Genomic DNA, 14,673 nt, shown 5'->3' on the forward strand with positions numbered 1-14,673 from the left:
CAGTACCGCATTGCAGGGATTCACAGGAGCGGAGGAATCGGTAATTTAAATAAGGTTACAATTAGAGATGAGCGAGTATACTCACTAAGGCACATTACTTGAGCGAGTAGTGCCTTAGCCGAGTATCTCCCCGCTCGTCTCTAAAGATTCGGGGGCTGGCGGGGGAGAGCGGGGAGGAACAGAGGGGAGATCTTTCTCCCTCTCTCCCGCCCGCTCCCCGCCGCAACTCACCTGTCACCCGCGCCGGTCCCCGAATCTTTAGAGACGAGCGGGGAGATACTCGGCTAAGGCACTACTAGCTCGAGTAATGTGCCTTAGCGCGTATACAAATAAGGGAGATGGAATAAATCCTCCACAGTGCCACCTATTGAAAGGCAGCATTCCTTCGAGTCAAAGTGGGACTTTTTATACAAGTCTTGTTACAAGTCTTGTTTCCCTAAGGAGAAAAGAGCGTTTCTGACCCCTGTCCCAGGCCTCTCACTAGCAAAAGCCAGACTCCTACTGTACACTGATGATGGGCAATAACCCGGAAACAGCTGTATGTACATGGAGTCTGGCTTTGCTTTTGATTCCCAGTCATTGTAACAAGACTTGTATAAAAAGTCCCACTTTGACTCGAAGGAATGCTGCCTTTCAATAGGTGGCACTGTGGAGGATTTATTCCATCTCCCTTATTTGCAGAGAAAAGAGCGTTTCTGACCCCTGTCCCAGGCCTCTCACTAGCAAAAGCCAGACTCCTACTGTACACTGATGATGGGCAATAACCCGGAAACAGCTGTATGTACATGGAGTCTGGCTTTGCTTTTGATTCCCAGTCATTGTAACAAGACTTGTATAAAAAGTCCCACTTTGACTCGAAGGAATGCTGCCTTTCAGTAGGTGGCACTGTGGAGGATTTATTCCATCTCCCTTATTTGCATATTACCCAGAGGAGCGTGCGTGGCCATTTGAGTCTCCTCACTTAGTTTATAGTATATAGTTGCTCTCCCTAAGGAGAAAAGAGCGTTTCTGACCCCTTAGCGAGTGTACTCGCTCATCTCTAGTTACGATCCCCAGACATGGTTATGATTTGTTCTATGCACCCCTTGTCCCACTTCTAGCTCCTCATGACTTGTCCCACTTCTAGCTCCTCATGACTTATCCTCAAGATAGGTCACCAATAGCAAATCGGCCGGGGTCGACCACCCAGGACCTCTGTAATCAGTGGCTTTGTGTATGGAGCAATTTTGCTGCAGAAAGTAGACTACTCTGTATATTGTACAGTGGCCTGGATTGCTACCGCACACCGAGTCCCATTCACTTAAGTTGACTCGGCCTGCAGTGCCAACCTGGGCCACTGCTAAATGTACAGAGCTGTTTGCATAAAGAGCTGTTTTGCTGCAGGAAGCAAAGACACCCTTCTCGAAAAACAACTGAACTCTGGGGGTCCCAGGGGTTGGGCCCTTGCCTATCCTCTATTGATGACCTGTCTTGAGGATATGTCACCAATAGCTTGAAGTGGGACAACCCTTTAAGGGACCATCTAGCTTCTCTGTACATTAACTTTTACAGTTTAAAGGAGTGTTCCAGGGTGATGAGTATCTTATTGGTGGGCATCCAAAGATCACGAGAATGAGGTCCCATATCCGCGATTTGATTGGCGATACGGCTGAACATGAGCACTGCCACTCCATTTAAAGTCCATGAGGTTACTGGAGATAGCGGGGTACAGCGCCCCCATAGAACTTGAACACAGTTAAACACATGCTCAATGCCACTTCATTTGAACGAGGTACACGGCACCTCTGCTTTCATAATCAGTGGTGGTCCCAGCGGTCTGACCCCAGCGATCAGGCACTGATAAGTTGTCATGCAGGGAATACTCCTTGATTAAAAACTCATGTAAACCATTTGGATGGACCGCTGCTCGAAGGCCTGATGGCATCACACTCCACTACTTGTATTAGTCAGTTAGAACCGCATTGTAAATACTAGATCACCACCTAGTGGTAGTGTTGTGTATAGTCACTAGTATAATAGTTCTATTTCTTTATGTACATATCTAGTCAGGCAGATAGACTAGTGCTATGGTTACTTTGATCCTGTGGCATCCAGTCACATGACCTAAAGAAATTGTGCGTTTCTTCAATGATTTGCAGTGTTGCTGTATTTTAGGTTGTGACTTACAATCTATGACGCAAAAAAAAAAATCATGCTGACGTGCCACAAATAAGTTGGTCGCATGTGAGTTACAATTCTATGCTGGAAAAGTCACTTTTGGTCTTTAACCCTATACCAAACAGACTTGAATGTTTCATGAAAGTTTCATCTAGTAGCGTAACCACGTTCACAAACCATCTTTGCAGTGAGACTTGGGGTCTTTGTGCTGCTTAGCCTCTTGCTGTGTAGCCCTAGGCTTTACCCAAATACATTAAATATATGAAGTGGGCAGATTTATTAAAAGGCATGCTAAGCCAAGCATTCTAGGCCAGCCGTGTGTGTGTGTTCATGGTATTAAAACAGACTGTAAGCTCTTCTGCTCACATATTTGCCTGTCAAACTTGTGATGCTAACCATTGTATATTTCCAAATGACCAGGAGCTGTATGCTACAAGCTGACTCTGAAAAGCTCCGACAAGCCTGGATACAAGCTGTGCAAGCCAGTATTGCCTCCGCATACCGGGAAACCCCAGATAACTACTATATAGAGGTTAGTGACTATCTCTCCTGGACGAGCAATGAATACAGCTTAAAGCAACACGCCGGGCCTGTGCAAACAAAGATGGCCGCACCACTTCTCGGACTACCTGATGCACACTGTACATTAGTATACATCGTTAGTCCTAGCCACTACATGCTACTCTGATTGGCCACTGATGCCCACATGAGCAGCGCTAATCAGTCAGATCAACATGCAGTGTCTTAGACTACCAATGCATACTAATGAACAGTGCGCATCCGGTAGTCAGAGAAGCGGTGCGGCCATCTTTGTTTGTCCAGGACTGGAGGTTCGATTTAATCTCCAATTAAATAAGCTATCACGTACAGCTTTGTTGGCACGAGATGTTACACGCTACTTCGCTAAAATTCGTGATGGCGACGGTTAACTAGACTCACTTAACTTACATGCTCAAATACGATGTTTTGGTCAGGTCTATATTTGTCATTGTGTATTTTTTATGTTTTTCAGAGGCTTGACAGGACAGCATCCCCTTCCACTAGTAGTATAGACTCCGCCAGTGACTCAAGGGAACGAAGCATCAAGGGCGAAAGTATCTTGCAGCGGGTGCAGAGCATTGCTGGCAATGACCAGTGCTGTGATTGTGGACAGACAGATCCCCGGTGGGCCAGCATCAATTTAGGAATCACACTTTGCATCGAATGCTCAGGAATTCACAGGTATGTTGTTGGTTTCGGTTTGTAGCAAGCATGTAGGATGTTAATATACAGAACATAACATGAAGCTCAAAAGAGTGTTTTGCTTGTAATCATATTCGGAACTACATTACGAACGCCCAACTTGCAGCCAATAGCTGCCATCGATGACCGGCACATTAGGGCTCTACAGAGTCTGGTTAGTTGCCCATCTTAGGCCGCCTGCAGATGGCCTGGTCGGATCCGGCTGCGAAAATTCTCGCAGCAGGACCCGACTCAAGCGTCTGCAGAGAGCAGCGCGGGCACTCACCTCTCCCGCGGCCCCGGCTCTTTCATGTGCCTTCTGCCAGGCAGCCGGCGCAGAGCGGGGCGGGCGGCTGGTAAGTGACGTTTTTTTGTGCAGGGCTCGCAGAAATAGAGCATGCCACGGTTTGTTTGCTGCGCGGGATTTTGCGCAGACAAACCGCGGCTGTCTGCATAGGATTGCAATGTGTAATGCAAACCTATGCAGGCGTCCAGGGGCGCAAATTCTGCGGGGAATCCCGCTGCCGAATTTTTGCCCGTCTGCAGGCGGCCTTAAGAGAAAATTTCTAGAGCAATAATTCGTTTGTTTTTCTGCTTTTCTTATGAATCTTAGAACTCTAGAACAATAACTGACGTGTCTCCTTATCTCCTGCAGGAGTCTTGGTGTGCACTGTTCTAAAGTACGTTCTCTTACCTTGGACTCCTGGGAGCCAGAGCTGCTTAAGGTACCCTATAGTACTGTCGTTTGGTTAAAACCTCACTGCACTTTTGGCAAACTTTTGCCATGTCAGAGAGATATGGCAGAAGTTTTTATCAGTGGGCATCTGGGTGCTGAGACCCCCATGGATCGCTGATACGAGGGGGCTGTAGCGCTCACTGGAGTGCTATGCCCCTTCACCTATCTGCTGCTCTTCGCAGCTGAAGATGGGTGCATAGAGGTCCACTGAAGAGGTCTGGAGGTCGCTCTAACATGTCAAAAGTTTGTAGAAAGTGCAGCTATTTTTTAAGCAGAGAATTGGCAAATTCAACTAGAAGTGTTAACGCCGTATTTCACTCTTTCTCTCTCACTAGTTGATGTGTGAGCTGGGAAATAGCACAATAAACCAGATCTATGAAGCAAAGTGTGAACAGCTAGGTTTGAAAAAGCCAACGCCAGGATATTCTCGGTACGTATCAGAAAGCGTCACTTAGGGTGGGTTTACATGGGACAACCATTGTTTGAATAGTCGCTATACAGAGTTTTGTTGTTCGTGTACTTTTACACACAGAGCGATTGTTCATTTTTGCTGTTGCTAAAGCACACACCTCCCTACAAAGTTTATTGGCTTGTCAAACGATTGCCTGTTTACATCAGGCTACAATTAATCAACCAGCGACTATTTTTCGAAGTGAACTGAAACGAAGCAACGTGTGAACCAATAATCCCTCTCCACCCTGTTGGTGACCGTACCTTGAAATAAAAAAATAAGCCCTAGCAAATAAAAAAAAAAATCAATAAGAAACATCAAAACTCGCCTAGCGTCTGAGCCTCTCGTGCTAGTACCCGGGGCTGCGGCAGGCTGCCGTGTCCTCTGTACCTGACACAGAACTCTGCTTCTGGTGAGGGGGCTTTGAATACCCCACCTCCAGCGAGCGAGTGCTGTGATTGGATCGAGCTCCAGCCACTCAGAGCCGGTGATCGATCATTCACAGCCATTCAGTGAATGACATCACTGAATGGCTGTGATTGGCTCATTTGAGCACCAGCTCTGATTGGCTCACGAGCGTTGTGGCTCAGGCAATCACAGCACTCACTCGCTGGAGGCGGGGTATTCAAAGCCCCGTCACTAGAAGGAGAGCTCTGTGTGAACGCCGAGGACACTGTAGCCTGCTGCATCGCTGCCGGAGATCAGCAGCGCCAGGGACCCAGAAGGAAGGAAGAAGCTGTTGCACGGGAGCTAGTATTGTTGGCTCACTCACAAAGCGGCCAGCAGGGGGGCGAGGAGGCTGCAGGAGATTTTAGTTCTCGCCCACCCTCGCCCCCGCCCCTCTGCATTCAGTTAACATAGCGGCTGTTCAATACTCAACGGCTGCTATTTACACTGAGCGAATGCAATCAGCTCATCGTCCATCGTTTATGCTGCATATTGGGGGGCGAGTACTGAAATCTCCTCCAGCCTCCCCGCTGTGAGCCAGTGATACAACCTCCCGTGTATGTATGGGGCATCGTTTGCCTGACATTAGTCCCATCTACATGGGGCTCTAGACAGTATTGATATATGAATCTCAAATGTGCTGCTTCAGCACATAAAAGAAAACTGAAATAGCCTTACTAAACCCAACCTACTTGAGCTTGAAAACAAATTTGGAATCTAAGAGTAGGTGTCAGACCATATTACTGCAAAAAAACAAAAGCATTATTTTTTGTGCCTTAATGTTTGTGTATGTAAGGAAACTCTACCAAAAATACATAAACCACTTTACTATACATGAGCAATTTTTTTATTTTTCTCCCCACATTGCAGTGCGTGAAAAAATCCCAGCATGTCCCATCTTTGGGCATTCATCCCCCATTGTTGTCAATGGGGCCACAAAGCGAGGTGCATGCGAGTGCAATTGATTAACACAAAAAAGCCCCGATCCGCGGGGACATCACTTGTTGGTGAGCGCGATATCGGGCTGAGTTTCACGGTCCGATATTGCACTCGATCGTGTGAAATTAGCCTAAGGGTTCATTCACATTAGCAATAGGGGTTTCCGTTTACCTGCTCTGTTTTGGGAGCAGCAAAACAGCAACTCATGTCCAAACAGATCCATTATACGACAGAACTAACTGGTGCCGAACAGACCCTATTGACTATAATGGGGTTCGCTTGGTTTGCAGCTGGACTTCGGCATTTTACAGGAAGAAATAGTGCAGCATGTTGTGCTAATTCATCCTGTGTTTTTTTGTTTTTTTTTTTAGCAGAAATCAGCGAGCAAGGACCCTCCAATGCTAATGTGAACAAGACCTTAGATGTTTTCCTGAAAGCGCTATATCCTTAAATTATATATTTTATTTTGACTTGTATTTTATAACTATCCAGTGGTCCAGTGTACGCATTAACATACCTTCCAACTTTTGGACAATGAAAAGAGAGACAGATTTTTATAAAGTTTGTTAGGCCACACCTCTTTTATGATAAGTCCTTCCCTTTGCATCCCCACACAGTAGTAGTATTTCTCTAATTAGTTACTAGTACTACACTTTCACCATCCTACCACTACGTAAAATGAACCTCTTAGTACCCTCCATAGATATAGTGGCCCCTCTGTGGCACAACAAAGTATTGACCCTATGTGGCCCCATTAATCTCTCGTTCTGTGGTCCCACTGTTGGTACCGCCACTCCCAAACCTCAATCAAACAGTAGCACTGCAGTCCGTCTTTTACATTCAGCCCTCACATAGGAATCGGCAGCACACACAGTAGCGCTCTGTATATAGGCTCATCCCCTCTCCTGCTCTGAGCACAGTGTGTCTGCAACCATCAGAGGAGCCTATGTACAGAAAGCTACTGTGTGAGGGATAAAGATAGAAGATAGACTGGATAGCGTGCTACTAGTTGAGGTTCAAGAGCGGGTGAGTAGTGGTCTAGTGGGATGACATGCCCTTCGCCTACCTGAATGGTGGGACAGCCACCATAATTGAGAACTACCCCACCAGATCCGAGACAATTCGGAGACATCCTCACCTTTTGGAATGATCCCGTATATGATGCTGAATAAGAATGTTGCTGTTCATTGTTCTCAGTGGCTAAGAGTTGTATTGTTTTAGACAGGACAAAGAGGCCTGGATAAAAGCGAAGTATGTGGAGAAAAAGTTCTTGAAGAGGTTGGGAAGTGTAGATGTAATAAACGACCGGAAGTCTCAGAGGTGGAGTGTGAAAAAATGTCAGCGAAATAACAGCTCCATTAAAGCTCCTTCCGCACGGAGGAAGTACAGGCATGAAGGTGGAAACACATCTCCAGCCATGCTCTCCTCAGGTAGGTCTCCAAGAAAGCAGAACATCATGTCTTCACTTCTCATAAGAGGTAAAACTACAAAGATACAATTAGGTAGTGTCTATGATAAACACAGGGTAATATTACCCTGAACCTAAATCATCCAATTATCCTAAAATCTTACTCGGGGTATATCTAGGCCAGAATTTAAAGGCACGTGACACAAACCTATCATTTCAGGTCTGGGAGCTGAAGCCCCCACTGATGCCTACTGCGAGTGGGTTCCATCAGCAGATGTGTGTGCGTTCAGTGTCACTTTTCAAGGGAATACCGAGGAAGTTATGAAAACCTAGATGTACATGTATTCTTATATATATAGAAGGGCGTATCACTGCACTGCACAGGTTTCTCGTAAGGCTTCTTTCACTCTGTGCTAATTTGATGCAGCAACAGGTTGTATCTCAGCTTGGTCTTCTATGGAAGCCTACATTAGATGGAACTTGTGCTGGATTCTGAAAGAAGTCAAATCTGTAGGACTACACAGGGTTTGTTTGTAGTCTGTTACCATAGAGACACAAGTGTCTACTTTTAAATAGCTGTATGTCCACGGGGAAAATCAGGCTTGCTACGGATTTTCCATGGCGAATCCGCAGCGGGTCCCTCCTGCCCCGCGGACATGAGGGCTGAAAATAAGAATAAACTCACCTGCTGCGGGCCGTGCGTGTCTTCCCTTCTTCGCGGCCGTATCTTCTTTCTTCGGCCGGGCGGATGTGCTCGGCACACCGGCTGTGTGCCGCGCACATGCGCCCGGCACATCCGCCGGGCTGAAGAAGGAAGATCCTGCCGTGAAGGAAGGAAGATCTGCATCGCCCGGAGCAGGTGAGTTTAATTCAGGCGCGGGTCTCCTGCGCATCCGGACGGCTTCCATAGGCTTCAATAGAAGCCCGCGGGAGCCATCCCCATGGGTGACCCGCACCTAAGGCCTCATGTCCACGGGGAAAATAATAATTAAAATCCGCAGCGGATCACCCGCGCGCGGATCCGCGCCCCATAGGAATGCATTGACCACCCGCGGGTAGCTAAATACCCGCGGATGGTCAATAAATGTGAATTAGAAAAATCATGGAGCATGAAAAAAAATGGACATGCTCCATTTAGGTGCGGATCACGCTCCGGATGGCCCCATTGATCTCTATGGGGTGCGGGAAATCCGCTGCGGGTGTTAAATGCCATTTATTTGGGTGCGTGAAATCTGCATGCGGATTACAAGTTTGGCTTCTTTTTCAGTGGCCTTGCATTTTTTTTCACGCGCAGATGCAAAAATGCCATCCGCGTGCATACACGCGTGAAAAAAAACGCATCCGCGTGTCATCCGCATGCAATAAAATACTATTTTAAGCTCATCCGCACTGCATCCGCGGCCCAAATCCGCGTTACAAATCCGGAGCAGATTTGATTTTCCCCGTGGACATGAGGCCTAAATGAAGCATGTCCATTTTTTTTCATGCCCCAGAATTTTTTAAATTCACTTTTATTGACCATCCGCAGGTATTTATCTACCCACGGGTGGTCAATGCATCCCTATGGGGTGCGGATCCGCGTGCGGGTGATCCGCTGTGGATTTTAATTGTTCTTTTGCCCGTGGACATGAGGCCGTACATATGAAGATCTCACTGAAGGCCTGTGAGACAAGTACATTCCCCCACAAAATAACAGCCGATGTTGCCGCAAGTGCGCTCTTTACCTCCGTCATTGAGAACGTGCATTCACCTTCTTTACTTCTCTCTTTGCAGCTGCAAAAATTGAGCGAAAATTCCGCCGAGATTCCTTATTTTGCCCGGATGAATTAGATTCCCTCTTCTCTTACTTCGACACGGGCTCCGGACCACGTAGTAAGTATTCACTGTTACACTTCACCATCCGCTAAATTCATCTTCATGTATTGACAGAATATGTGTCCTGAGCAAAATCTCTCTTCAATGTTACATATGGAATATTCCGCCTTAATACATTAGATCTTTAAGACACATTGGGTATAATAACTGACTTAGAGTTCTGTTCCTTATCCATCTCGTAGCTAAGGAGAGATTTTAACGCCACACATATTACTAATCTTATCCTACCATCATATATGGAAAAGAATAAATGTTTGATAGCGTCATTCACTTGCTATAGATGCCAGCTCAACATTGCTCCAACGCCAGCACTACACAAGTTATATACTGTGTGGGGTATGAAATAAAACGGAATCATGCCAGAAAGCAGATGCTTGCTTACATTGTCTGACTTTCGAAAAGTTTCGTCTATGGCCCCCTATAAGTGGCATGTGGTTTGTTCTGGTTTCTTAGCTACATTCACCCAAGCACAATGACCTGCATTTATTCTAAGACCAACGCCAAAGGCATCAACGTCTTTGAAGGAGTAAATACCTCATGTATTATTTTTTCCATATGTTTGATCCTGGTATATTATCATGTTCTGTAGACTATAGAAACTGCTTTTATTGTTTTGTATCGTTAGTACTCCTCCAAAACCAAGTATTTCACCTCATTAGTGATTGCATGAGTAGATTCATCGTCATGCTAGTGAATTAGAGAGACACTAGATTGTGTTACTAAATTGACTATGCCCTCACCTTCCTCTTAGGTGCCAACCAGCTTCCTGCGCAGCACCCCCTGCCAGCTGCACCATGGACTGGCAGTGGCGCTGAGCCCGGTGGGAGCGCTATGCCGTTCCTCCCGGATGGAGGTAAGGTCGGCGGCAAGAGAAAGATATATATATTTACCTAATAGAAGATATAATATAGCAGTGGGTTTACGGTTCAGAAAAACGGGGGTCCATTGTGGACAGATGTAATCTGGTCGGACGTTTTGCACTGACCATTTAAAGTATGCCCTTGTGTAAAACCCCTCCTCTGGTACATCTCAAGCTCGGGGAAACAAACAGAAATGTGCATTTTCATTGGAGCAATGTTTATTTTGTGCCTATAGCAAATTAATGTCTTAATCAAAGTCCATTATGCAGTTTGTTCACTGTGGGGTCATTTTTATCGTCCGTATGCTCACATAGAAGTGGAGTATATGAAGTAAGGAGGCCCTATAACAAAGATCAAAATGAGCCCCCATAATGGTGCCAGATTTTCCCACGCAAGACTAGTGCCTGGAGTTTTTTTTTTTTTTTTACCCTTTCAAGTCCTTTAAACTACTGTACCCTTGGGCCAATTTTCTTGCCCTCTTGCTAGTTTTCCAGGTTGTCGCCACCCAGTAATCTGCGACTAATCTCGGTAGGGCCCTCATATTGTAAGAGCCCCCATAGCAACTGCAAGGTGGCTTCTCTGGTTGGTTATGTCACAGATCACTTCTGTATAACTCAATAGCTTCATATTAAAAAAGACTTTCCAGAACTTGCTCAAAACATTGGTGGCCAACGGCGTAAAATAAGAAGAAAAAGCTTTATGCATTCCTCACTAGATAAACGACCCACCTGGTCCAACGCAGCTGCCCCGGGCCCCACTGCTCCAGTCCCAGAAGTTCCTGCAGTGATCACGCGCCATTCATTGTTCTTGTGACCGTTGCAGCCTTAGCGGTCTGTCTGCATGAACGGCACGTGACCATGCAGGGGGACCAAAACCAGAGTAGGAGGGACCGAGATGGCTTTGCTGGACCGAGAGGGCCATTTAACAGGTGAGTAGTACATAGCTTTTTTTTTTATTTTACACCATTCCTTGCTCTTACCGACTTTTTGACCAACTTTTATAAAAACCCTTAATAGATTTTAGTATTTATCAATCCGAGCGTAAGATGTTACATATTCTGTGAAGCTACGCTGTAGTTGACCATACACATTACCTAATTATCATCCAATTTAATCTATATGGCAGCAGCCCTACTGTTAGGGTCAACGAATAAGATTTGTTGTATTTAAGGGTGCTTTTACATTGGATGATCTGTCGGCACAGATGGTCCCAGCGATAATCCTGTACACAGGAACAAGCATTGCTAGTGAGTGGCGGCGGGACGGGGATCATTCTGGCTCGACCACCTCCATTCACAGTAAGCAGGCAGACATTCATAAGTAAACGACTGCCTGGTTACACAGAATGATCCGTCATTCAGTTTTCTGAAGGCAGAAAGTGAACTACGAAGGAGAAGCGAACGAGTTCTCGTTCGTCATTCAGTCGCTGCATGCGTTTACACTGAATGGTAAGTGTTCAGATTCTCGCTGGATCACAGGAGTACGGACCATAGTCATTCCATGTAGAAGCACCTTTCAGTGTTTAAAGATAAGCAACGCCGAATGTGTTTAATGCCTGCTTATCCCCATCATCTGTAACAATAAGCATGCTGATGCCCATGTACGTTTTCATGGGGGAGTTGTGAGATATTTGTTTTGCATTTATCCATGCCTGAAAGCGCTGCGGAATAAGTTGGCGCTATACAAATAAAGATTATTATTATTATTATATAGCAAATTACCAACTATCTGGGTATATTGTACCTTAGTGTATTCTACCTGATAATACTAGATCTCTCCTCATGCACTTAGCAGAGAATCATTATCTTTTTCTCATATATTTACCATGTTCTATGTTTTATTTTAACATATTTTGGTTTTCTTTCTTTCGGCCCTGCAGGTCTGAGCAGTGATAGCGGTCTGGGGGGTAGCACGGATGGAAGTAATGATGTCCTAGTGTTCGGCTCAGTGGTGGACAGCGTCACGGAGGAAGGTGAGCATGGGCTTATCCTTTTATATTTAGCAAGAAACTCCCCTATTTTCAAGTTAACTTTGAGCCCCAGCGTCATATTGCCTTGGTAAGACGCTGCAACGTCATACATATTGGCTTGGTAAGACGCTGCAATGTCATACATATTGGCTTGGTAAGACGCTGCAACGTCATACATATTGGCTTGGTAAGACGCTGCAACGTCATACATATTGGCTTGGTAAGACGCTGCAACGTCATACATATTGGCTTGGTAAGACGCTGCAACGTCATACATATTGGCTTGGTAAGACGCTGCAACGTCATACATATTGCCTTGGTAAGACGCTGCAACGTCATACATATTGCCTTGGTAAGACGCTGCAACGTCATACATATTGCCTTGGTAAGACGCTGCAACGTCATACATATTGCCTTGGTAAGACGCTGCAACGTCATACATATTGCCTTGGTAAGACGCTGCAACGTCATACATATTGCCTTGGTAAGACGCTGCAACGTCATACATATTGCCTTGGTAAGACGCTGCAACGTCATACATATTGCCTTGGTAAGACGCTGCAACGTCATACATATTGGCTTGGTAAGACGCTGCAACGTCATACATATTGGCTTGGTAAGACGCTGCAACGTCCTAGTCAAACAGCGATATGTAACCAAGTAAAATTAATTTGCTTTCTTTCTTTTCTCCTGTGAATTTTAGAATGTGAGGTCTCAGAGGAGTCTAGTGGAGAAGCAGAGACGGAACATGAGCCTTCAGACCCAGAGGATTTTCGAGAACTTCATCCTGGACTGTTGATGTACAAAGCCTCTCGTGCAAGGAACCTGCCTATCATGGCCCAAGCACTCGCCAATGGGGCTAATGTCAACTGGGTGAATGATGAGGATGAGAGCAAGACGCCTCTAATTCAGGCTGTAATAGGGGTATGAAATTACTCTTAATGCATATCTGAGTTTTTAACAAGTTTTCTAAAATATGCTGCTGTTTGCACCCTGTTTCATGCCTGTAAGTCCTGATTTTCAGGTGATCTTTACCAGTTCTCCTTTGCTCTGCTGTTTCAAATCCACTTTCAGGGAGTGGACGCATAGCAAGCCTAGCATTCTGCCAGTAGTTTACTGTCTTGACTTTCTTTCCCTTACTTCCCATGCTGCATTGCACTCTCTCTGGTCCAATTAGCAGGGAGACGGTATTTGAATGCCCACCTCCCTGCTTTCCCAGGACAATCAGGCATTTAGAAACAATCTGGCCAAATGGTTAGTAAACCCTCTGTAATGTGTGGACACACACCCACACACTGTAACAGTAGGAGAAGCAGAGACTCTAAAGATTATCGCACTGTCTGCAGATCTGTCAGCCTGCAGTCTCTGAGTGCAAGGGAGCTGCCTGTTGCTATGGAAACAGCCTTCGTACTATAGAAGCTCTGTACCTAACCATAGAGAGTGGATTGTAGAGAAGCTGGAAGAGAGACCTCTATATTACATAAATGATGAGACTAAGGGTGGTTTGACTCTTGCGCTGGAAATTCCACTTCTCTGCTCCATTCAGGGAGCAGGACAGGGGAATCCCCGCGGCCGAAAGGTTACATCTCTGGACGGACCCGGGCAGACCCTATTGACTATAATGAGGTCCACCCAGCTGCCTGGTTTACATGCAGCGCTTTTTCTTCCGCTGTTTGCAGCCAGATCTGCGACAGAACCTCCGGCCGGAGGTTCCAACACAGATGTGGAACCGGTCTAACACAAGCTAGTAGATGAGCAGTAGTGTTCTGAAAAGTTAGTGCCTCTTTTAATGGTTTCTTTGGATATGTACATTTCCTGTTGGGTTCCCCCTCTTATTAGCCAGAGCAGAGTTCATCTGTAAAGTGACTTTCCCTCTGGAGGACCCGGCTGATCCGTCTAGTACACAGACAGCCCATTCTTAGGTGCAGGAGAAATGAAAACTAGCTAAACCCTTCCACTAGTAAGAACAGCCGATCTCTGGAATGGCTTTGACTTTGGGATGGTTTTCAGACTGATGGGATTTATTTAAACCAGTCCCCTTATTACCTAAGGGACGACAGCACAACAGTCTCCCATCCCTGCAAGGTAAGGTGGGTAATAAGGAAATCCAATACTACTTAAAAAGTGGTTCTGCAACAGTTGGGAAGTTTATAATAGGAAATAATGTATGGAATATATATAAGTTATCAGGAATTTTGGAAGTTACTCTAAAGTTAAGTGCTCTGTATATTTGTACTTGCCCTGCGGCTCATGCTTTTAGAGTCACGGAACTCCATACAGGCTTCTAATATTCTTAGAACTTACAGTGAGGAATGCTTTATCCTTTATCATATGGTGTTCGCATTTGTTTGCATCATACTTTATTTCCTGTTTTGTAATGTTTATACTGAGCAGTAACTGACATAAAGTATATATTTTACTCTCTTTATAGGGCTCGCTAATAGCTTGTGAGTTCCTACTGCAGAATGGGGCTGATGTAAACCAGACTGATATGAGAGGACGAGCACCTATACATCATGCAACATATCTAGGGCACACTGGGTAAGTATAAGTGAGACACATTTCTAAGTTCTCAGTCCCTGGCTTAAAGTCCATTTACACTCAATGATTA

The 14,673-nt window shown here is 45.6% G+C and overlaps 1 protein-coding gene across 1 annotated transcript in view; it reads left to right on the top strand.

Moving 5' to 3' along the window:
• Positions 1-14,673, top strand: part of ACAP3 (ArfGAP with coiled-coil, ankyrin repeat and PH domains 3) — a 168,826-nt gene that overhangs the window by 136,038 nt on the left and 18,115 nt on the right. The window contains exons 14-22 of the mRNA XM_066606826.1: positions 2,578-2,689; positions 3,170-3,378; positions 4,034-4,103; positions 4,450-4,544; positions 7,173-7,381; positions 9,133-9,231; positions 11,973-12,065; positions 12,766-12,986; positions 14,494-14,603. Of these exons, the coding sequence (XP_066462923.1) occupies positions 2,578-2,689; positions 3,170-3,378; positions 4,034-4,103; positions 4,450-4,544; positions 7,173-7,381; positions 9,133-9,231; positions 11,973-12,065; positions 12,766-12,986; positions 14,494-14,603 (1,218 nt within the window). The remainder of the gene's footprint in view (positions 1-2,577; positions 2,690-3,169; positions 3,379-4,033; positions 4,104-4,449; positions 4,545-7,172; positions 7,382-9,132; positions 9,232-11,972; positions 12,066-12,765; positions 12,987-14,493; positions 14,604-14,673) is intronic.

Source organism: Eleutherodactylus coqui, chromosome 6, assembly GCF_035609145.1.
Source record: "Eleutherodactylus coqui strain aEleCoq1 chromosome 6, aEleCoq1.hap1, whole genome shotgun sequence".
Taxonomy (NCBI): Eukaryota; Metazoa; Chordata; class Amphibia; order Anura; family Eleutherodactylidae; genus Eleutherodactylus; species Eleutherodactylus coqui.